The sequence below is a fragment of the Manis javanica genome, chromosome 8 (assembly GCF_040802235.1).
Source record: "Manis javanica isolate MJ-LG chromosome 8, MJ_LKY, whole genome shotgun sequence".
NCBI lineage: Eukaryota > Metazoa > Chordata > Mammalia > Pholidota > Manidae > Manis > Manis javanica.
Window position 1 is genome coordinate 62,471,146 of NC_133163.1, and position 23,613 is coordinate 62,494,758.

Here is a 23,613-nt window from a genome sequence, read left to right on the forward strand (position 1 = left end):
GATAGATACATAGATAGATAGATAGATAGATAGATAGATAGATAGATAGATAGATAGATAGATAGATAGATAGAAGGAAGAAACATACATTTTTCAGAAAGATTAGCAACTTGAGATTATCAACTCAGGTTAAGAACTCAAAATCTAAATTATGCCACAATATTTTGCCTCATACCTTGAGATCGTGACCAGAAATTCCTAATATATGGCAAGTTTACAAAGAGTAAACATGTAAGAATTCTTGTATTTTTTGGTGTTCAACATGAAAAATATTAAATAATGACTTTCCTTTTATACATTAAACATAGTTCCTGGCACATGGCAAGCACTCAGATAACGGGCATCATTATCACTGGTTAGCCATGAGTCTAATAAACTGGCAGAGTAGCAGAGCACATGGTACAGAAAGAACAAGCAAGGCCTGCACAGCCCATGAACAGAGACCTTGGTCAGCAGAGCACCAAGGAATAAGAGAGTCAAAAGTAAGATTACAGCAGTGTGTCCAGCACACCACCAGGAAGAGGGCACCGGAGGACCAGTGACTCTGAGGTTCTGCCAAAAAAAAATCTGATTAGAAGTTTGCTTGCACACAGATTTTTTCCCAGAAGGAAAGAATGTTTTCTTGACTTGTTGACTTGAGGACTCAGGCCTCCTATTCTTCTCAATGCAAATTATTAAATTGTCAGTCACTTCAATCCCCTGTGAGTGGGTCAAACTTTCCCAGAGATGTCACCATGTATGAGTTTACTAGGGCTGCCATAAAAAAGTACCACAGACAGGGTGGCTTAAACAACAGGAATTTATTTTCTGTTTATATTTCTGACATCTCCGGAGGCTGGCATCCAGGATCAAGGCGCAGGCAGGTTTAGTTTCTTCTGAAGCCTCTTCCTGGCTTGCAGAGTGCTTTCCTCTTGCTAGGTCCTCACAGGGTCCTCCTTTCTGCACATGCCTGGTGTCCAAACTTGGCTCTTCTTGTAAGGACATCAGTCAGGTTGGATTAGGGTCACCCTAATAGCCTTTTAACTTAGCCACTCTTTAAAGGCCCTCACTCCAAACAGTCACATTTCTGAAGGACAAGAGATGGCAGCTTCAACATAAGAATCTGGGGGGGACATAGTTCAGCTCATAATAGGACAGATAAAGTTCAAGTTTTTGGCCTATGAAGCAAAGGGCAAGACTCTGGGCCACAGTGACCAATGGGGGGAACTGCCCCAGTTAATCCCACCTGACAGGCCAGCCACAACTCCTATAGTTCCTCCATAAAGACAATATAAGGAACATGTATTTGCTCTAACCCCATTCTGGGCCTTCATATTTTTTTTTAATATTTTAATCTCCTTACTTTAAGCAGTTAAGACGCCTTGTATTCCAGCTTGGCAAGAGTTTATATACTACATACTAACTAGTATATTCATTCATCCTACATCCATTTTCCTTATCCAATTTTAGTGTACTGGACTTGCTGGGCCCAAAACAAAAATCTTTGAACTAACAGCCAACTTCCCTGTTCTTATTTTTAAATAACTATCAATTAGGTATACATGGTTCTGTCAGTGGTCTTTGAGTTCTGAATAAGAATATGTATTATTAGAGCAACTTTCTTTCACATGAGGAAGGTTGCAATGAAAAGTGCTCAGTGCCCAGGCTGGGCCCAGGCTGCCAGTGAGATAAAGGGACAGAAGGGGGCGTGTGCCACTAATGGTGTTAATAACTATCAGTGAAGAGTTGGATTAGTGATGACTGGATTCTTTTTTTTTCTTAATAGAACAGGCAAGAAGGGGTGACTATAAATGCAATAGTGGGAGCTGGCAAGAAAGGCCCTTAAATTGATTCTAAAACAGAGGCTGCTTATAAACGTAACAGCAGCAGCAGATGCTACAGCTCATCGTAGATTCTAACAATTCTCCTAAACATTATGACCCAGAAATCTAAAGGCAGACTGCTAATAACAAACTATATTGTATAGTACTTTAATCATAGATGAGCACATGCTCACCTGAATCAATAGCAGTACTATAGTTATATATGATAAAAATATTAACGTCTTGAAAGTAAATGTACTAAATCATAATTTTTAAAATAAAGGTTTCCTGTTTCGAATTTCAGAACATATATAGTACATTTTTACTAAAGTATAACACATATGCCTAGTTTTAAGTTAAGAATAACTTAGCCATCTTGTGTATCCAAATATACCCCTCTATTGGAGGAACTGTGGTTTAGGGAAGGAGAAATATTTGTTCAACACTTCATATCTATTCATGCAAATTGGCTCAAATCCTTGGAAGTGAACAGGTTATAAATAATGAAAACTTTTGCACAAGTAATTTAAGACACTACAAATGACACTCACACACATCTTTTTATTATATACTAAATTTAAAAATACAAATCTTATTAAAAATGCTTATGAAACATTGTATACATAAGTACTGCCAAATACTATTGCATTATGACATTATGTACATTTGCTAAAGTTAATTAGAAACAGAACAAAGTACATAACTTCACTGATAATGAATTTTAAAAGTCAAACATTTTAATATTTGGCAACTGTGAAGTAGTGATCTGCACAGGAAGATGTTTGCAGAGGTAAAAGTAAGAAAACAAACGGAACAATGCAGCTATTCCTGCCCTAAGTGTTAAGTAGATCTCTTCCTCATCCTCTTCAGTCTCATCCTAACAGAAATTAAAGTGCACAAGACCACCAGGAATCCTTGATTTGGTTGTACCCTAACACATACCACAGCCAGTTGTGCTGCCATATTGAGGGTTTTGAGTCTTTGTACTGTTCCTGAGGTTTTAGAAGTTGATTTTAAATGTGGCTAAGGGAAGAGAGACCAATACTTTCTAAATTGCACCAAGTGGCCTTAAAGTGTAAAAACAACAATAAAAATATTAATTTGGAAACAGATTCAAGGAAATTACCCCTGTCTATTTTGCCCGAGGAATAAAATTAGGGTAAGAACCTAGCTTTACCTCTGGAAAATGCTTACTAAAAACCTGTTTCAAAAGATCAGACATGTCCAGCAAGTACCACAATACTGTCAGTTACTGTCCACCACTTACTGCATCATAAATATCAGGCATAAAATACCTGCCCTCTAAAGGTTCATGAGAAATACAGGTAGAAGCATGTTATTATTTGACACTAATTTTACCAATTAACATTAAGTATAATTTGTAAAAATAGGTCACCACCATATAATCAAGGAAGAGGAGAAGGAAAGCTGCTAGCCTACAAAAGTGCTCCTTTTAGCTTTCAAACCACAGCTTGATTTTGGATAAAACAAGATTGTAAAGTAAGGCCATCACTTCTGAGTAAGCTGATGATGCCGTATATACAGACTCATGTACATAAGTTTAAAATCCTGATTTAACACTAATGTACTAGTACAAACCATCTATAGGAAACATTTCATCAGGCTTATTTATAAACACATGATGAGTGACAAAGATATGGAAAACCAAAAAAAATTGCAGATAAATGTAGCCATTTAGCAACATATTTACTAAAGATAAGACAGATTTGCATAATGTTTTTAAAAAACAAAGAAAAAAGTTTAGTATGAAACCTCCACCATATTATATACCTATGGTCATTGGACCTAAAAGGTAAATCAAATTAATGATCATGATTAAACTTTATTACCATATCCTAATAACATATCAATATGAGGTCTACTGAGAGTACCACCTACAAAAACAGTCTCTCATGATTCAATGAGAATGTTAAGTTATTGAATACGTTTTTTATTCCCATGGCACATCACACTTGGTAACACTAATAAGGTAGCTTTAGATAACACTTCAATCAGATTATGAATGTTTAATTGAATATTTTCCTTTCTGTAGCTGTGAAATGTAAAGCTTAGATTTGCTCCCATCAGGCCTCTTAAACCAAACTTCATCATGATTAATTGTTGTAATTACAGCACTAAAAAGGGAAGAAAAAAGAGGAATGAATGAATGAATTACAATACGCCTTCTCTACTCATTTTCAAGTACTTGCCATAAAGCCAAGAGAGCTGGAATATAAGAGTAGATTCAGGTATACAATTGTCATTTAACAGACGGCTGCACCATCAGCCAGGCATGCTACCAGTATCACATACAGCAGCATTTAGATAATCTGCTCTCTTTCCTTAGTGGACTTGGTTAAATTTACTATTGCACATCATCCCTACAGCCTCCCATCCCATCTCCAAAAAAAGCATAGAGCTAGAAGCACTACTTATATGGTAATGCACCTCCAACTCTTATCAGTCTTGGCTGTAGGAAATCTTTCAAACGCCAACCCTTAAATCCCAGTGTCAAACCATCTATGGTACTTGCATGAATCTTTTTAAAAATAGATTTGTGTTTAATCCTCTTTTATACTACTTTGTCTCTTTTTCAACCATGTTTAGGCCAAGTAGTAAGTAAAATGTCTCAAAAGCAGTAAAACAAAGCAAAGAATCCAGGGGTATCATACACAACCTGTGAATGCAATGCCTTCTATGAAAAAAGTTCCTGTTCAAAATGCTCCTGGTATTCTACAATTTAAATATGAAATTACAATCCAATTAAAACACTGTATTTGGAAAATGAGTATTCTATTCTAAATACAAACATTTTATTTGTCATTGATACCTAGAGAAAGACATTTTCTTACTGTAGAAGGTTACCTCTCTGAGAATTAAATCCTAAACTACCGAAGGAACGAAAGCAGCAGCTAGAATACTTTCCAAAGGCCATGATCAGATAAAACTTAGAAGGCTAAAGAAATATAAAAGGCTACATATATTTATATATATAAACTTTATTTAAGTTTAGACAGATTGGGTCTTTTAAAAGGTACCTTTCAATTTTCAAATTATACATGTAACTACTGTTACTCTTAAAGTTTTCATGAATTTTCCATTCATTTCCTATTCTAACTGATACAAATTCTTTTCATCTAAAATACTGTAACACACCCAAAAAAGTTAAGGATTAAAAGATCCACCACAAATTTATAATAGTCTGGCTTAAAGGTTATAATATTAGAATCACAACAATTCACCTATTCTAAGAATTAACCAACAGGATCACTTACCTGGCTAAATAATTCCAACAATTCCACCTGTGTTAATGCTTGTGCTCATGAACTTAATATGTAACTCTGGTGTATAAATATTAACACTGGTGTATATGCATGCTAATAAAATCATATGTCAAGAAAAAAAGGCTCCACAGGCAACTAATGATGTATTATGAATACACTATGTAGGCAGCAAATACTTCATGACAACAACGTTGTACACTCTATTACTGAGCAACACTGAAATGACACTTTTTACCTTGTAGGACATTCATCTTTTTTATCAATACATATTGTTTGTCCACGTATATACCATTCACCATCATAATATAATCTTCCTTCCTCAGATCTGGCACTATGCAGATGTTTTTCCAGTTTTGCAGGTGCTAAAGGGATCAGTTCAAAAACTGTTACATTAATAAGACATTGTCAGAAGAATAAAAGTACAGAACATGAAGAATTAACACCAATCCCTGAATTTATGTAAAAAAACACTAAAAATATCTTAGATAGCAAACCTAAATCTAATAGACATAAGAGAACCTCATGTTTTTCATATAATCAAGATTTTAACAGAACTACTAAATAAAGATAAACAATGTACAATAAATCATCAAGGAACCAGACAAGTACCAGTTACTAGTGCCAATTTTAAGTAGGATTTAAAATGTCCTGATTCGACGTACAGTGTTCACTGGTGAAATGAAACCACTGTTAGAGCACTTTTCAATACGTAGATGACTAACAACCTTGATTCAACAAGTCTCCACAGAGAAGATTTCTGAACTCAAAAGAAATGACTTACGTTCTGTTTTCACTCTGTGTGGACCCAATGTAGCCATTGCCTTAATAAAAAAAGATGTTGTCTGAGTGTATAGACTGAAAGTATTTTTTGGTATTTATTTAATATTTACACTACTGATGATCTCAATAATAAACTGAAATATAATCTTCAGCTGCTCTAATAAATTGTTAATGTTTAAGACCATAAGAAATACAAAGAATAACCATTTCTCCTAGAGGGGTTATCAATACCTGAAATATCTCTTAATTTTCAACTAAGAAGTTTCTAAAAATGGAAAAATTTAATAAGGAAAATAAGACTCCACTTTCAAACAAGCAAAGAAAATCCTGTAACTCCTGAATGTTTGACAGAATGCAGGATATATAATAATGATTCCAATATTCACTTTCATTCATTCAACAAATAATTGAGTGCCTTCTGTAAGCTAAGACTAGGCTAAGGTCTAGGCACAAAATGGCTATTTATTATTATTTCGGGCAACCTAAATAAATGCTTTCCAATACTTATGCATCAATTATTAATTACATTATTACAGGAAAATACAAACTGCTAACATGTCTCTCTTAAAATATTCTTGCAGTCCACTATTATCTGCATAATATTATTGCCTTAGTCTGTTACAAAGTAAAGCATATTTACAATGTCCTATTTTGATATAATAGTGAGAAACCATAGAAGCTTAGGAAGTAGAGTATAAAAATCTATTTGTATTCCATTGCTCTTTAAACCATACCTTCCTAATTGTTGTCCAATCTTCAAGAATATCAAGATCTTGCAGCATATAAACTATATATGGACGTTGAAAAGTCAAGGTCAATTTAGCCATAAGAATTTCATACTTTGAATAATATTTCCAAACTTCTGTTATTCAGAAACTGCAATGGGAATTTCTAGGAATAATCCTTTGGCATGCTGAATTCTGACTTCAAATTATTCTTCAAAATCTTAATATCAGAATAAATATATTCCAGTGTTTCAGATGCTACAACCATGTTCTCTTAATTCTATGATAACATTTGATTGTAAGATACACCACCAACCTAATGACTATTTTGAGGTGGGGGAGATAGACATGAGTGGAGGGAGGGCACCATACATCCTTCTGTCTTCAATCAGTTTTATAAATCATCTTTTGTCTATTACAGGACCTTGCAAATAAAGTCAGTATGTATTAATAAAAGTCACAAAGGAATATGCACAATGCAAAAACTGTGTGTGAAGGGAAAAAAACCCATAAAACTTAGAAAAGGATATCTGAAACAACAACTGGCTTCTTTTTGTCAGGACTAAAAGGATCCTTCCTTTTTTTTCTTGACTGAAGTTCATCATTCCACAGCTCTGGCAAGTAAATAAAAATTATCTTAAGTATTATCTGATTTATGAAGATCAAAGAGGGAAATTAGGCTATATAATTCCATTGGTGGCTATGACATATGACTTCGTAATTTCATGCAGCTATGTATTTATCAATTTTCCTCTGCCTTTATTAAAGTAAAAATCAACTTCACACTTAATTACTAATACATGATGAACACATGTCAGGCACTTTGTTAAATATACATTACATTAGAACCAAAATGGCAGCGTGAGTAGAGCAGCAGAAATCTCCTCCCAAAACCATATATATTTTTGAAAATACAACAAATACAACTATTCCTAAAAGAGAGACCAGAAGATACAGTACAACATCCAGGCTACATCTACACCTGTGAGAACCCAGCACATCGTTAAGGGGGTAAGATACAAGCCGTGGCCTGGCGGGACCCTAGCACCCCTCACTGCAGCTCCCGGCGGGAGGAGAGGAGTCGGAGAAGGGAGGGAGAGGGAGCCCAGGACTGCTAAACACCCAGCCCTAGCCATCCGCACTGGAGCGCAGACACACAGTGCATGCGTGGAGGGCTGGAAACTAGGAGAACAGGACAGTAAGACCTGTGAGCAGGTCCCCACAGCTGGCACACTCAGGACAAAGAAAAGCAAGTGCTTTTTGAAAGTCTTAAAGGGACAGGGACCCGACAGCAGGAGGGAAGCGTCCCGGGACACTTAGCCCAGCAGCTGGGAATCCCAGGAAACTCCGGGTGCCCTAACCCCCTAGGTGGTAGTGCAGCTCGGAGGCCCCTCACGGTGATAAACAGCCTCCCGCCCATTCCCCCTCTGACGCGGCTCCACCATATTGGAGAAGCAGCCTGAGGCTGGCCATGGCCACAGCAACCGGGGAGTTCCACAGCGGCCGGGCAAGAATTAGAAACCCCGTCTGCACGCAGCTACCCAGCACAAGCCGCTAGGGGTCGCTGTTCTCACAGGACAGGAAGGCCACAAATCAGCAAGAAGGGACTTTCTCTTAGCCAACACACACACCAGCTCCCCACAAATACCTCTATTGCCATGAAAAGGCAGAAAAATTTGATACAGACCAAGATCACAGAGGCAAACCCTGAGAAGGAAATAGACCTAACCAATCTCCCTGAAAAAGAATTAAAAATAAAGCTCATAACCATGCTGATGGAGCTGCCGAGAAATATGCAAGAACTAAGGGATGATGTCCGGAAGGAGATTACAGAAATGAAACAATCTCTGGAAGGATTTATCAGCAGAATGGATAAGATGCAAGAGGCCATTGATGGAATAGAAACCAGAGAACAGGAACACATAGAAGCTGATGCAGAGAGAGATAAAAGGATCTCCAGGAATGAAACATTAAGAGAACTGTGTGACCAATCCAAAAGGAGCAATATCCACATTATAGGGGTACCAGAAGAAGAAGAGGGAGAAAAAGGGGTAGACAGTGTATTTGAAGAAATAATTGCTGAAAATTTCCCCAAACTGGGGAAGGAAATAATCGATCAGACCACGGAAGTGCACAGAACCCCCAAATGAAGGGACCCAAGGAGGACAACACCAAAACACATAATAATTAAAATGACAAAGATCAAGGACAAGGACAGAGTTTTAAAAGGCAGCTAGAGAGAGGAAAAAGGTCACCTACAAAGGAAAACCCATCAGGCTATCATCAGACTTCTCAACAGAAACCTTACAGGCCAGAAGAGAATGGCATGATATATTTTAATGCAATGAAACAGAAGGGCCTTTAACCAAGAATACTGTATCCAGCATGATTAGCATTTAAATATGAAGGAGGGATTAAACAATTCCCAGACAAGCAAAACTTGAGGGAATTTGCCTCCCACAAACCACCTCTACAGGGTATTTTAGAGGGACTGCTCTATATGGGAGCACTCCTAAGGCTAAACAGATGTCACCAGAGAAAATAAAATCACAGCAAAGAAAGCAGACCAACCAAATACTAACTAAAGGCAAAAAATAAAATCAACTACCCACAAAAGCAGTTAAAGGAAAACAAAAGAGCACAGAATAAAACAACCAACATATAAAGAACGGAGGAAGAGGAATAAGAAAGGATAAAAATAAACAATCCAGACAGTGTTTAAAATAGCTCAATGAGCGAGTTAAGTTAGACAGTAAGATACTAAAGAAGATAACCTTGAACCTTTGGTAACCACAAATCTAAAGCCTGCAATGGCAATTAAGTACATATCTTTCAATAGTCACCCTAAATGTAAATAGACTGAATACACCAATCAAAAGACACAGAATAGAATGGATAAAAAAGCAAGACCCATCTCTATGCTGCTTACAAGAGACTCATCTCAAACCCAAAGACATGCACAGACTAAAAGTCAAGGGATGGAAAAAGATATTTCATGCAAATAACCGGGAGAAAAAAACAGGTGTTGCAGTAGTATCAGACAAAATAGACCTCAAAACAAAGAAAGTAACAAAAGATAAAGAAGGACATTACATAATGATAAAGGACTCAGTCCAACAAGAGGATATAACCATTAAAAATATATATGTACTCAACACAGGAGCACCAACATATGTAAAACAAATACTAAAGAACTAAAGGAGGAAAGAGAACGCAATGCATTCATTTTAGGAGACTTCAACACACCACTCACTCCAACGGATAGATCCACCAGACAGAAAATAATTAAGGACACAGGCACTGAAAAACACACTAGAACAGATGGACCTGATAGACATCTATAGAACTCTACATCCAAAAGCCACTATTTACAATAGCTAAGAAATGGAAGCAACCTAAGTGTCCATCAGTAGATGGATAAAGAAGATGTGGTACATACACACAATGGAATATTATTCAGTCATAAGAAGAAAACAAATCCTACCATTTGCAACAACATGGATGGAGCTAGAGGGTATAAATAAGCCAGGCGGAGAAATACAAACACCAAATGATTTCACTCATATGTGGAGTATAGGAACAAAGAAAGACTGAAGGAACAAAACAGCAGCAGAATCACAGAACCTAAGAATGGACCAACAGTTACCAAAGGGAAAAGGACTGAGGAGAATGGGAGGAAAGGGAGGGATAAGGGTGGGGAAAAAGAAAGGGGGTATTATGATTAGTATGTATAATGTGTGTGGGGGGGGTATGGGGAGGGCTGTGCAACACAGAGAAGACAAGTAGTGATTCTACAGCATCTTACTATGCTGATGGACAGTACTGTAATGGGGTTTGTGGGGGGTACTTGGTGAAGGGGGGACCCTAGTAAACACAATGTTCCTCATGTAGTTGTAGATTAATGACAACAAAATTTAAAAAAAATTACACATTACATTCATTCTCTCTTTAATCCTCAAAGCTACCTCTGAGATAAGTGATCTTAATTATTTCAGTTTCACAGGTGAGAAGACTAATTTAGAAAAGCTAAAGTGGTCACCCAACTAGTAAGTGATGGAGATGGAGCAGTGGCATTAGAACTCAGCTTGTCTGACTCCACTTTGCCTACTCTACGCTAGAGAAATAACTTAGAACAGGTAAAAGAATACACATGCAAGAAATGTAGGATAACCCAGTGGCTCTTCCAACAAATGCACAATACCCCTGAAAAAGCCTGTTTCATATTCAACTGATCTTATTATTATGTTTTTCCTTTTTCTGAGACAAAAGTCTGCTTTCCCATAACTTCTACCCACTTGTCGTAGTTTGCGTGATATCAAAAATCTATCCACTTGTCGTAGTTTGGTGATACCAAAAAGGAAAGGTTTTTATTCCTTCTTCCCCATGACAATCTTTGAAGACACAGATTGTTTTTATTGTTTTCCAATACTATTCTTAGATCATAATAATGTTCTTACTATTCTTGTGTACATTATTATTCCTATAGTTCCCATAACACTTCTATTTTGTCCCTTTTCATGTGCTCCATTTTCTCTTTCTGAACTGTGAGTTCAAATCAAAGCAACAATCATAATTTTATTGAGTTCTTTACAAGTCTCTCCTTTTCCCTTCTCATTAGCATCCTTCATTTACATAACATTTACATTAGGAGCTAAGATATTACAAGACACTACAGTAAACACCAGAGGTCCAGCGTCACTTAAACTAAACATCAGAATCACATCATTGCCATTACCTGAGGTAATATCAATACTGTGCCGATCCTCTTCAAGCCGCCTAATCTTCTCCTCTAGTTCACTCTGGACGGTATCATACAGCAAAAGCTTCTCACTCTGGAAAAAAAAAGATTACACATAAGTAGAAAGAAAACTAAGAGTACTGCATAACTTAACTTGTAAAGTACTTTAGAACATGGTGCTTTTGTCTGCCTTTTACTTCAACGTTAAAACTTTAAAAATGAAATATCAAATATATGAAAGAAATAAAAAAAGAAAATACAGAATCTAAATATAGATTTAACTACATGCAGTTAAGTTGCTTACAAACATCTGAATTTATATGAGATAAGAAGTGAATATTCACTTTATAAAAACCCATAATAAGTTCCCATGGCCCCTTTTAAATATAAGCAGGTCCTTCCTATCACCATAATGGAGAACCCGTCCTATAAAGTCCATCATTACAAAAGGACATTTTCTCAGTGAAACAATAATCAGCCTTTATTCCTCACTAATCTCAGCATCACATTAAAATAGACTAATATATCAGAAAGAGAAAGATTGAAGTATAAGTTTTATAATCATTTAAAATAACATAATTATAGTCAAAATCATAATACAGATTAATTATATCCAGATCCCTCAACAAAACTATAAAGATTGAGTGACTTGCCAAAAGAGACAAGACTGATTACTGGTACATCAGACTAGAGCCCAGATCTACTAACTCTAGCCCATTGTTCTTTTAATTATAAAACCCTGTACCTCTACTTTAAAAAACCATAAAATCTACATAAGTATAATATATATATTATATAAAAATCTATGACAGATTCACAATCCACCCACCACATGTTCATCTCTAGTAAGAGTATTAGCCTATTGGGATACAGCTAGATAGAACTGTCTTGTAGAGGTTACTGGAATACAGTTAGATTATGTTTTCTTTGAAAGCTAGGCCATGTCCATTTGGCAGCATTCCTAGTGTCAACGATGAAGTCCTCTCGAGTTTGAAATTTAGAGTCTACACACACTTGAAGGCTCTCCTGAGTGTAGAGAAAAGGTAACTTTTGTCAATCTGAGGCAAACCAAGAGCTAGAAAGAAAGCAAAACTGAAGACTAAAACTAGATCTCATATGAAAAATTATCTCATTGCATGCTACTCTATGCTTACTTCCTTTTACTTGTTCCCCTGCCTTTGGGAGTCTTGTGAAATGTTCCAGCCTTATCTCCATTTTGCTGTAAGAATTCGGAAGTGTTATATATCAAAGAAAAAGGGAGAGCAGGCCGCAGTCATAGTTGAGAGTGTGACAGTGGTAAACAGTTCCAGATTCTCCAACCAAAAATGACTCTGAATGCAAAATGGACATAATAAAGCTTTTGCTTTTTAAGAATATGAACGTTTACCTAGAGCATTCTTTCTTTTCTATTGATAAATTTGCCCTAGGCCACACAGAAACTCTAAAATCCACTAGTCACTCTTTATAATAAAAAAGCAAAAAGTCACCATGGGACTGAAATGTTTGAAGCTTTGAGGGCATCTGTGAAGATATTACAGACTTTAAATTACAGTGTTAGGAGTGACTTGAATCCATTCTCAAGAATATTTCTTTACTCTTCTCTCCCTTATCCTCAACCCCAGAGACCCTCAAAGGGCTTCCCTGAGAAGGAAAGAAAGTCATAATGGAACAGCTGGGGGGCACTTGGAAAAGAAAGGGGGAACCAAACACCCTTGCTTGGATGCCTGTAGAGGCTTCTATGCTCAGTAAGTATGTCTTGCCAATGGGTTTCAGCCCCAGACAAGTTCACTATGGATTCAGTGAGATCAAAGAAACGACAATGGGACGTTCTTGGGATGAAAGGGTTTATGCCCAACTTTATTCCCACGGTGGCAGGTCAATCACTAGAATCCCAACCACTCAGAGAGAGTCTGCATGCACCAAGCTAGTCTCTGCCTCTGGGCCTCTCTACCCAGGCAGCATCTCAGTCTCTGTCCTCAGTGCTGCCACCACACCAGTCTCGTCTCTGCCCTCCTGCAGCCATGCCACCACTGTTGCTGCCCAGAGCACTGGAAGGAGCTCTTTATATAGAGTCAATAATGATGTACTGCCCACATATGTGTAGTAAGCTAATAAGCCAACCAAGGCCAGGTAAGAATCCTGGCCATAGGAACCTTCACTTTATCTACAAAGTAATTAAGTTTTTTTAAGTTACTAATTATCATTATAAATTTGGTTTCCAGATCCCACACCCCTCCAAACTCCACAGCTATACTTAGTGAACGTGCTCAATGAGCCCTTTCCCAGGCTGACACCTAACACCTGTGCATTTCTGATCAGGGCCACTTCAAGGAGTCCCAGGAAAGTGGCTCTAAGGTTCTGTGTTTGTGCTGTCTCAGCCTGGCCTGTATTCAGGACCTTTGGCAGTTCCCTGACTTAGGTACCTTATACTTCCCAACTTCCTTCAGGACTGGTGCCCTGGGAAATTTGCAGTACTAGCATTACCAGAAAGCAACACACATTAAAAAGCTACAATTGTTTGTTTAAAAGTTGTACTGCACTGGCATTAAAAAAAAAAGAACAGAATTTGAAAGCTCAGAAACAGACCCTGAAAAATTTTAGCATGTGATAAAGATGACTTTCAAATCATCTGGAAATCTGATGACAATAAATGACACAAAAATGAGTTTAAGTATACAAAGCACAAACTCAGGTTCTTTTCCTCACATTACACAAAATAATAAATGGACAAAAGAGTTAAATTTACAAAATGAAATCTAAAGGAACTGAAGGAAAGATGGTTAACTATTTGATGCTGAGATGAAGCCTTTCAAAGAACAAAAATTAGAAGTCATAAAGGAAAAGACTAATGTATTTAACCACAAAAAAATTAAAAAGCCATTAAAAAACAAAAAGTACAAGGAAGGCTGTCTTAACACTGGGTTTCAGCCCCAGGCAAGTTCATTATAGATTCACTGAGACCAAGGAATGACAATGGACTGTTCTTGGGGTAAAGGGGTTTATTACCTGGCTTATTCTCCAGGCAATAACAGGTTGAGCACTAAAATTACATCTGCATCCAACAGTCTGCAGGTCTGTAATCCCCCCCTCATTTCTGCCTCCCCCCAGAGAACTGGGCAGGGCTCTTTATATAGTGACTCAGTCAATAATAGCTTATTGCCTACAGGTGTGGAAGCACTAGCCTAGCAGTATGCCAGTTACATCATCAAGTAGTTTAGGTTCAGGTGAGGATCCTGGCCATAGGAACTTCAATTTTTCCCACAAAGGCAATTAAAAATATCTGCAACATGATAAGGGCTTAATAAACACAGATGGCATTAAAATGGAAAACACAAATGCAAATTAAAATAGGCAGTATGCGGTATTTTTCACTTAGCAAAGCTCCTTTATTTTTTCAATTTTAATAAACAATGCTGACTGATACTGACCATATAACCTAACTCAACACTCTGGGAAGTAACTAAGGAATAAGTATAAGGACCTTAATGATTGTATCCTTTGATTTGATAATAACAGTTTGAGGACTCTATCCTAAGAAAATGACACCCTACCAAAGTTGTATATAAAAAGGATGCTCAGAATACTTGTAATGCATAAAATTAGGAACAAAGTAAAATCCAGTAATAGAGTACTGGCTTCATAAATTATTGTATATCCATATTACTGCTCTGCAGATACTAAAAATGCAGAATTCAAAAGCAGGGAGAGACTTCTAGGGAAGATTACAGTGAATCCAGACATTAAACTATCTCTTCCCAAAGACATAATGCAAAGTCAACAAAATAATATATACAAATTGTGTCAACAAACAACACCTGTAGGTATCAAAGGGAGCAGCACAATCTCATACCATAATCTCTGAACATAGTAACTAAGATAGAATCCCAAGGTTTGCACTATGCACACTATGCATGAGTGCACATTTTGTAAAAAAAGTGAAAGACAAGGAAATATTCTGAAAAATCTGAGTACTGTTTCCAAATCTAAGAAGAATTGGATAGGCAGTCCACGGGAAAAATACATAGAAAGCCCTAGAATAAAAAGGCCCTGCTTATCACATTAGGCTTGTCAGTGAGAAAACCTCTAGAGCTCAGCAGTTGACAAGCTGTGCATACAGGCAGATTTTACTGACTCTTAAAATATGAATGATGGCCAAAGATAACTAGTTATTTACAAAAAGCATCCAAAGAGAGAAAAACAGAGAAGAGTTACAGAGAAAGAGACAAAACACCAAGAAATTTCAAACTAACTATTTAATACCCATAAAGAAAAGAGATTATACTCATGAAAAAAGAACAGGATGCTATAAAAAATATTAAAAATGAGTAGAGGATACAACTATAAATAAATATGTAATAGAAATAAAGTATTCAGCAAAAGAATCAAAAGGGAAAGTTGAATATGCTCTTAAAAGGAACAAAATCAGACAGAGGGAAGGAGGATTAAACGGTGGGATGGGCCAGATTTGGCCCACAGGCTATAAAAAAATAAATAAATAAATAAATAAATGGTGGGATGGACAATAGCAACAAAAATATAAGAAAATTCAAAGGACTATCTTGGAGGTCTGGCATCTAACTAGTAAGAGTTCCAAAAACAGAAAACTGAAAATTATGGGGAAGAAAATATTAAAGAAACAATATGGAAAATTTCCCAGAACTAGTGGTAGGAGTTTCCCAAAGATTCCTCTGAGTATTCAGCACAACGACTGAAAAGAAACCTACACCACCGCATATCATTTCACCATCTCTTCCAGGTACAGCAATGTTTGTCTTAGAGGTATTCAAGAAGAAAACAGTACAAAGGATCAGGAACCAATGTAAGAGGCTTCTCATAAACAATACTGTCAGCTCCAGGACAATGGAACAATGCCTTCAAAATTCTGATGAAACACGATTACCATATTCTTTAAGTATGAGAGTAAAGATGTTTTTGGACATGAAAGAAGTGGTGGTTTTAAAACATATGCAATAAAGAAATCTCTGACATTCCTACCTTCAAAAGAGAGAGAGCCTAATTCCACTCCCCTTGAATGTGACAGCACTTAGTGACTCACTTCTAAGGAACAGAATGTGGCAGGAATCTAGGCAATAAAAAACACTGTTGCTTCTGTCTTGTTTTCTTGGATCACTTACTCGTGGAGAGGCCAGTGACCTGGTCATGGGGAGCCTGGTCTGTGGAGAGGCCCAGAGAACTAAGGCTTCCAAACAACAGCCAGCACAACTTACCAATCTTGTGAGTGAGCCACCTGGGAAGCAGATCCTCCAGCCCCCAGGCAGCCTTCAGATGACTGCCTCCCTGGCTGACCTCTTCACTGCAATTTCATGTAATTCCCCCCAAATCCCTAGCCACAGAGACTGGAAAACATAAATGTTTATTATTTTAAGCCACTAAGTTTTGGAGTAATTTTTTTTATTAAAGTAGCATTGATATTCAATCTTATGAAGGTTTTACAAGAACTTTGTGGTTTCAGCATTCACCCATATTATTAAGTCCTCAACACCTGCCCCCCGCCCCCCCACATTGCAGTCACTGCCTATCAGCATAGTAAGATGCTATAGAGTCATTACTTGTCTTCTCCATGCTGTCCTGCCTTCCCTGTGACCTACCTATATTGTGATTGCAAATTATAGTGCCCCTTGATCCCCTTCTCCCTCCCTCCTCACTCACCCTCCCCAAACCCTTCCCTTTGGTGACCACTAGTCGGAGTCTGTGGGTCTGCTACTGTTTTGTTCCTTCAGTTTTGCTTTGTTGTTATACTCTACAAATGAGTGAAGTTATTTGGTACTTGTCTTTCTCTGCCTGGATTATTTCACTGAGCATAATACCCTCTAGCTCCATCCTGGAGTAATTTATTACAAAGCAATAGATGACCAAGAAAAGAGGTCTCAAAAAACTGACTTCTGTATTTTTTCCCAAGAAGTTACTCTACCAGACTGGAAAAGAAAATGAGATGAGATCTATCAGGAAAGATATAAAGGAAATATGCCAGGGTGATGGTGAAGAGACACTCCATGAAGACAGAGATGCAGCTTGCCGAGAAAGCATCTAAATAACAGAGCAGGATGGAAGAGGACAGGGGATCCAGGGATGGAAGAGCTGCTCCCAGGAGGTCAGGACTCCAGAAGAAAATGGGACTCATGGCTTATCTGATGCATTTGACCCCATGGAAACAGCCACACAGGGCTTTGATAGATCTGCTGGATAGATCTGCTGGAGTCTGGGAAGAAATGATAAGTAACAATAAATGAAGCAATTATTAATTCCAAGGTCAAAAAAATACTTGTACAAGAAGGAAACTTAATCAGTATTTATAGTTACAACAAAACAAAATTTGTGACATAACAGTATTAGAAGAATGGCATGAGGGAAACATAAGGAATCTTCAGCTTTCATGAAAGGAAACGAATAGGTAATTTCTAAAACTGATACTATTTACAAACATGAGGGTAAATCCCAGAAGCAGTGGCTAAAAGAGTTTAGTAAGTAATTGCCACTGAGATACAGAATTTAAATGGGAGAGATAACTATTGTAAGCCTGTGCCTTCGGACATACACACATTACCTGCTAAACACAAATTTTTAAAAAAGAATACTGAGAGCAATAGGTAAATGCTCATAAAATGCTGCTTGTAAAACAGGATACAAAATAGTATATACAGAGTCATACCAGCTATGTGAAAAGTAATTACACAAACATATGCACATTTATTAACAGTGATTGCCTCTGCTTGGTAGATTATGGTTTTAATTTCCTTCTTTAGACTTATTTTTCAAGTTATCTCAATAGACACTTATTAATGTTATAATCAGAAAAAAAAATCAAATGAATAGACAACCAAAAGATCAGAGCCCTGAAGAGCTCTCATCAATCTTCTCAAGAACTGGAATCCTAACCCTGAACCCTAAGGGTCTGACTGAGACCTTGCTACCACCTGCTGTCAGATTTTAACACTCATCTCCAGCCCTGTGGGGAGGCTTAAATGAGAAAACCTAAATAAAGCATCTCCACCTGTTTTAGTGTCTGGCACAATGTAGTTTTCTATAAATGTGATTCCTTCCTTAATTTGATACAAACCATCTGCTACCTCAATTGCCTCTGTGGTTCTGGCACACTCTCTGTGTGCATACCCATATGAACATGTCTAGTCTCTGGTTCTGGCCCCTCCTTTCTATCTACTGCTGATCAAAGTTTTATTCTGACAGCTGGTAGTGTGACTTCCTTCTTCCCACCCCCTTGCCTCTCAGAGTTATTTCTAAAGGAGTCAAATGTAGAACAAAGGAATAAGCAGATAAAAAGCCCTGAATAACAAAGTTCAGATTTAATGGTAACCTGCATGAATGACTGACTAGAAAGACCAAAGGATTTCAATCCTAGTTCTGCTGCTCATTAGTGTGTGATGCCCAGGAAAATTACTCAGCCTCTCTGAGCCCCAGTCACCCCCTTCATCGAATCATGATAATTCCTATTGGTAAGGATTAGAATGAGGTAGCGAATATAAAACACATAACACTCTAAATATAAGTTCCCTTTCACCCTTTACCTTCTCTGTCTAAAATGTCTTTGAACTACTGGTAAGAAACTTCAGATTAATTAGTAAAAAGACTATTAATAATATTAAGTATGTGTTAAGCATAAAAAACACCAACCCATAACTAAAATAGAAGATCAACCCATAATTAAAATAAAAGAAATTTAGGTAAATACATAGCATCTTTATGGGGAAGGAAGACTTTCAAAGCTGAAAAATGATGGAAAAGAAATAATATCAATGTATTTGTCTAAGTAAAAAATATTACTTGAAGACATCTTGTTGAATTTTATTTCTGATAATATAGTAGACTAGATAACCTCAAACAAAAAATCTCCTAACACATCTAGACTAGTATTCTAAACAAAATACCACAAACATCATTTCAAAGACATAGCTAAGCTTTTAAAAAAATAAGAGCTGTGCCCACAGGCCAAAAATAAACAAGGAGCTAGAAACCAGAAACGCTAACCTGATATTGAAGCTTTGGTTTCCTAGAAGGTATTTGCTAGTGTCCATAACCTGCTAGTATGGTTTTTAGTGGCTCCTTGGGAAAGAGAGAAAGCTCTTGGGCCTATGGAAAGAACTGAGATTCCTTCATAGCCCTGAAAGGTTACATTTACAAGGAAAAGGCAGACCAGAAAAGATCCACCTGAAGGACATCTATCCATCTCAGCCTAGGCAGCAAAGGGAAAAAAGTTTTCCCTGAAAATATGTCATCTCAGGCCTGACTTCTACATATTTGAAATTCAAATATAGACTATCTTCATCTTGTTGAAAATTTCAAGCCAAAAAATCAAAGCAGTCATGCGCTGGTTGGCACAGCAGGATGCCTAGCTGAAACAACCTAGCAGAAATAAAAGCAGACACTTTCTGAAGAGCTGCATCCTCCGTCCATGGCTCACAGAACTCCTACCAATAAAGCCTGCTATAGTCTAGAATCATGAAATCAGGAAGACTGTGAGGTTTGGCAGAAATAAAAACAGCAGAATTAGACTCTGAAGAATTTCAGATAATGATATATTGAATTAAAAAAAAGGAGTTACATATTAAATGATATGGAAGACAGAATGAGGACTTAATGTGAGTAATTAGGAGTACCAGAAGAAGGAAGCAGAGAAAATGGAAGAGAGGCAATCCCAGAAATGATAACATCTGAGAAATTTCCAGAATTAAGAGAAAACAAACTTTTACATTCAGAAAGCACAACACATCCAAGTCAGGAGATAAAAATAATCTCATTGGAAGAACAAAGTGGAGAAACTGAAGAACAACAAAGAGAAGAGCTTAAAAATGGCCAGTGAGAAGAAAAAAAAGTCACCTACAAATGACTGTAGACTGCTAAGCACAGACCATGGAAAGTAAGATTTAAACATGTTAAGGGGAAATAACTGTCACCCTAGTCATAACTGTTATATCCCCCTAAACTGTCCTTCCAGAATTATTACAAATAAAACTGGTTTTGGAAAAATAAAAACTGAGCTAACGACAGTCTCTCAGTGAAGGAATGCCTAGGATTTTCAAGAAGAAGAAAATGAACCTGCAGGAAGGGTTGCAGCTCATAAACAGTGAGCAAGAAGCCAGTAAAATGTGGATAAACCTAAAGGAGAACTAAATCTATAAGATCAAAATAATGCCTCACTTGAAAGATAAAAAAGCAAGATGGAACGAACAACTATAACGTGTAATCTGGAAGGGAGTAACTGAAGTTAGAAAGCTCTAAGGTCCTTTATAATTCAGAAGAAGGACAGAGTTTTTTATTAATATTCAGGTTCTACCAATGTTAGTATGCATGCTGAAAATTTAAGGTAATCATTAAAATATAGAAATGGAAGGTATGGGGGTAATCATTAAAATAACAGAAATAAAGGTATGCTTTTATGATGTAATTTCTAAAATTCAATAAATCACTCACACCTCCAAAAAGATCAGGAAAGAATAAAAAAGGATAAAACAGAAAACACAGAATAGGTTGGTATTAATTATCAAAATCACTATAAATATAACTGCACTACATTTATCAATTTAAAAAAAGCAGATATTGTTAAAATAGACTTTTTTAAAATCAAGGCAATGTAATACACAAAATTACTTTTCTATACAGAAGCAGAAAATAAAAAGTAGTTTTTCAGAAGATGTTGCTAAACCACAAAAGGGTTTTTACAATAACAAGTATAAGCAGAAAAAGAACAAGGTAAAATTATCAGGTTACTGAGTTATGGAGACTTACTAGACTAAAAGCTGTGTAAAAGACTGTGACACCGGTGCAGAAATAGCTAAAAGACCAACAAAACAAATGATAAAAACTAGAAACTAGCTAACATATATGTGGCCATTTGATATAAAAGAGATGGAATTGCTAATTAGTTGGAAAACAATGGAGCACATAACAGTGTTGAGATTACCTATCCATATGCAAAAACAAAAGAATAGGAGCCATACTTTATCATATATACTACACACAAAAATTAATTAAAGGTAATTGAGCAATCTAAATTTAAAAAGCAAAATTTCAACTTTTAAAGGATAATACATCTTTTTACCTTAAAGTGGGGTAAACACAAAAAGCACATATCAAAAGGAAAGGTGAAAAATTCAACTACATCAAAATGTAAAACTTTTGTTCATCAAGTCATCAAAAAGAGTGAAACAACATCCCTCTGACTGGGTAAAAATATTTCAAAGCACATAAGCAGCAAAATATTTGTATCCAGAATATATATATATAAGGACCTCTATAGTCAATGAGGAAAGACTAATAACCCAACCTTCTGGTACTCAGAAGTGGATGGGGCTATTCCTAGTTTTATGGCCATAGCCACAGTGATAATGGTCGATGATGCGGTGTTGAATATCTTTGTGATGGCCCATTGTCCAGAAGTTATTAGGTTAAGGGTAAAAGCTAGTATTAATAGCATGGATGCAGTGGCTTGAATTAGGAAATACTTTGTGGCTGCTTCTAAAGCAAAAGACATGAACAGGCATCTCTCAGGAAAGAAAATCCAAGCAGCCAGCAAGCATCAAAAAGATGTAATCTTTTTGCATCTCAGTTGTAATCAGAAAAATTAAACATGTTCCATTATTTTTATACATAACACTCTTAATATTTTAATAATTTATAAAGATACGGTATGTTAAAGTAAGATAAGAATCAGTATAGAACTTGTCCTCTTATTTCCACTGGTATATTTATAATCTCATCTAGATTTTATGAAAAGTTATTTGCAAAATCAGCACTGTATTTTAAATGTATTTTTCACTGTATTATTCAAAATAAACAGAACATATAGAAAAATACACCTATTTTTCCTCATAGAAAATTCTGCCCTAAGATGTGGAAACAGATCTAGAGAGTCAGAAATTAATAATATAGCCAAACATTCTGTTGTATTACTGCATATACATTTTTGAGTCATAACTTGAATATTATACTAATTATACTAATATTTTCAGTGATGCCAGATGACACTATCATTACAAAGTCTTTTTAATGTAACAGCTGCAAAACTTCTAAAATTATCTCACTTAGTTCTTTTTCTATGGTCCCTTCACTGTGTCCTATTCCAATACAACTTCCAGTGCAACTGCATTTAAAAAAAAAATCACACAAGTGATGAGTCAAAGTATGATTTAATTATGTTTTAGTTTACTTACTTTTTTAACCGCACTCAGAAAAAAGACTTGAAGAGTTGAAATCAGCTTAAAAGTTTAGCAATATAACAGTACCTCACAATGCTGACGAGAAGCTTGAATTTCACATTCATATTTGTTCTTTACAGATTCTAAGCAGAGCTCTCTATAGATTCCTGCAAGCAAACACAATCACTCTGATTATGTTAGCAATAAGGAGTTTCATTATCACTTACCTACAGGGATTCTGTCCTAACTGTACTTTATAATTAAATCAAGAACTGACAAGTGATTTAAACTTTACAAACTAAAAATAAAAAGGCTGTTAAAATATATATCAAAGACTAGAAAACTAAGAGTTTAAGAGCTAGAAACTACATGGCAAATCTTACCCCATTCTTCTAAATAGTCGTAAATACTTGAGACAGAATGAGGAAAATGAAAATAAAACTCTTTTCCTACAAACCACAATCTCAGGTCTCATAATGGAAACAGAGCTCAATAAACTCTGGTTTCACTAATCATGTATACTCAAAGTATACCATAACCATCAAAACCATTTTTTAACTATTATTTTCAGAGTCCAAAGAGTCCAAGCAGATTAAATGTATAAACTGATGTAACAAAACATACAAACTGATATATATATGACGTTTGAGTACTCCTCACAGGGCTTTACCTAGAAGATGGATGCTCAAGGAGTTTAACTTAGAGGTACCAAAGCAATAGTATAGTATAGGCAATATGGCCACGCAAATATGCTGTCACAAAAATAGCAAACAAAAAGCTCTAGATGGATATACTAAACTCCATGCTATAGTTGGCCCTAGAAATATAATTCTCTTTCTTGTATAGTAAAAAAACAAGGGACAGATATCTGGAACTATGCCATTAGCAATGCATTCACATATACTACTCTTTGTACAATCAAAAAATAAGGGAGCCCACGTAGTAGAAAAGTGAATAATTGACTCAAGTAGTATTTCCTAAATATTCAGTAAGCCTCCCTTATTTCTTTTAGAATGTCAAAAGAAAATTAAGGGCATGTTTGCTTTTAAGAGCATGTTAAGCCTGTATGCAAAGAAAGCAGGTTAAGATTCACATCACCTACATTCTTAATAT

At 36.3% G+C, this 23,613-nt stretch overlaps 1 protein-coding gene across 4 annotated transcripts in view; it reads right to left on the minus strand.

Annotated features, from left to right (window-relative positions):
- Window positions 1-792: 792 nt before the first annotated feature.
- BRMS1L (BRMS1 like transcriptional repressor) overlaps window positions 793-23,613 on the minus strand; it is a 40,346-nt gene continuing 17,525 nt past the window's right edge. Inside the window, exons 4-10 of one of the 4 annotated variants that reach the window (XM_073211341.1) lie at window positions 22,588-22,667; window positions 11,327-11,423; window positions 7,122-7,205; window positions 6,601-6,665; window positions 5,868-5,907; window positions 5,322-5,469; window positions 793-1,066 (exon numbers count right to left, since the gene is read on the minus strand). In XM_073211341.1, coding sequence (XP_073067442.1) covers window positions 1,036-1,066; window positions 5,322-5,469; window positions 5,868-5,907; window positions 6,601-6,665; window positions 7,122-7,205; window positions 11,327-11,423; window positions 22,588-22,667 — 545 coding nt within the window. In that variant the 3' untranslated portion in view covers window positions 793-1,035. Of the gene's footprint in view, window positions 1,067-2,343; window positions 3,938-5,321; window positions 5,470-5,867; window positions 5,908-6,600; window positions 6,666-7,121; window positions 7,206-11,326; window positions 11,424-22,587; window positions 22,668-23,613 lie in introns of those variants that run through there. The other 3 variants (XM_073211342.1, XM_073211340.1, XM_073211343.1) reach the window with 3 other exon arrangements.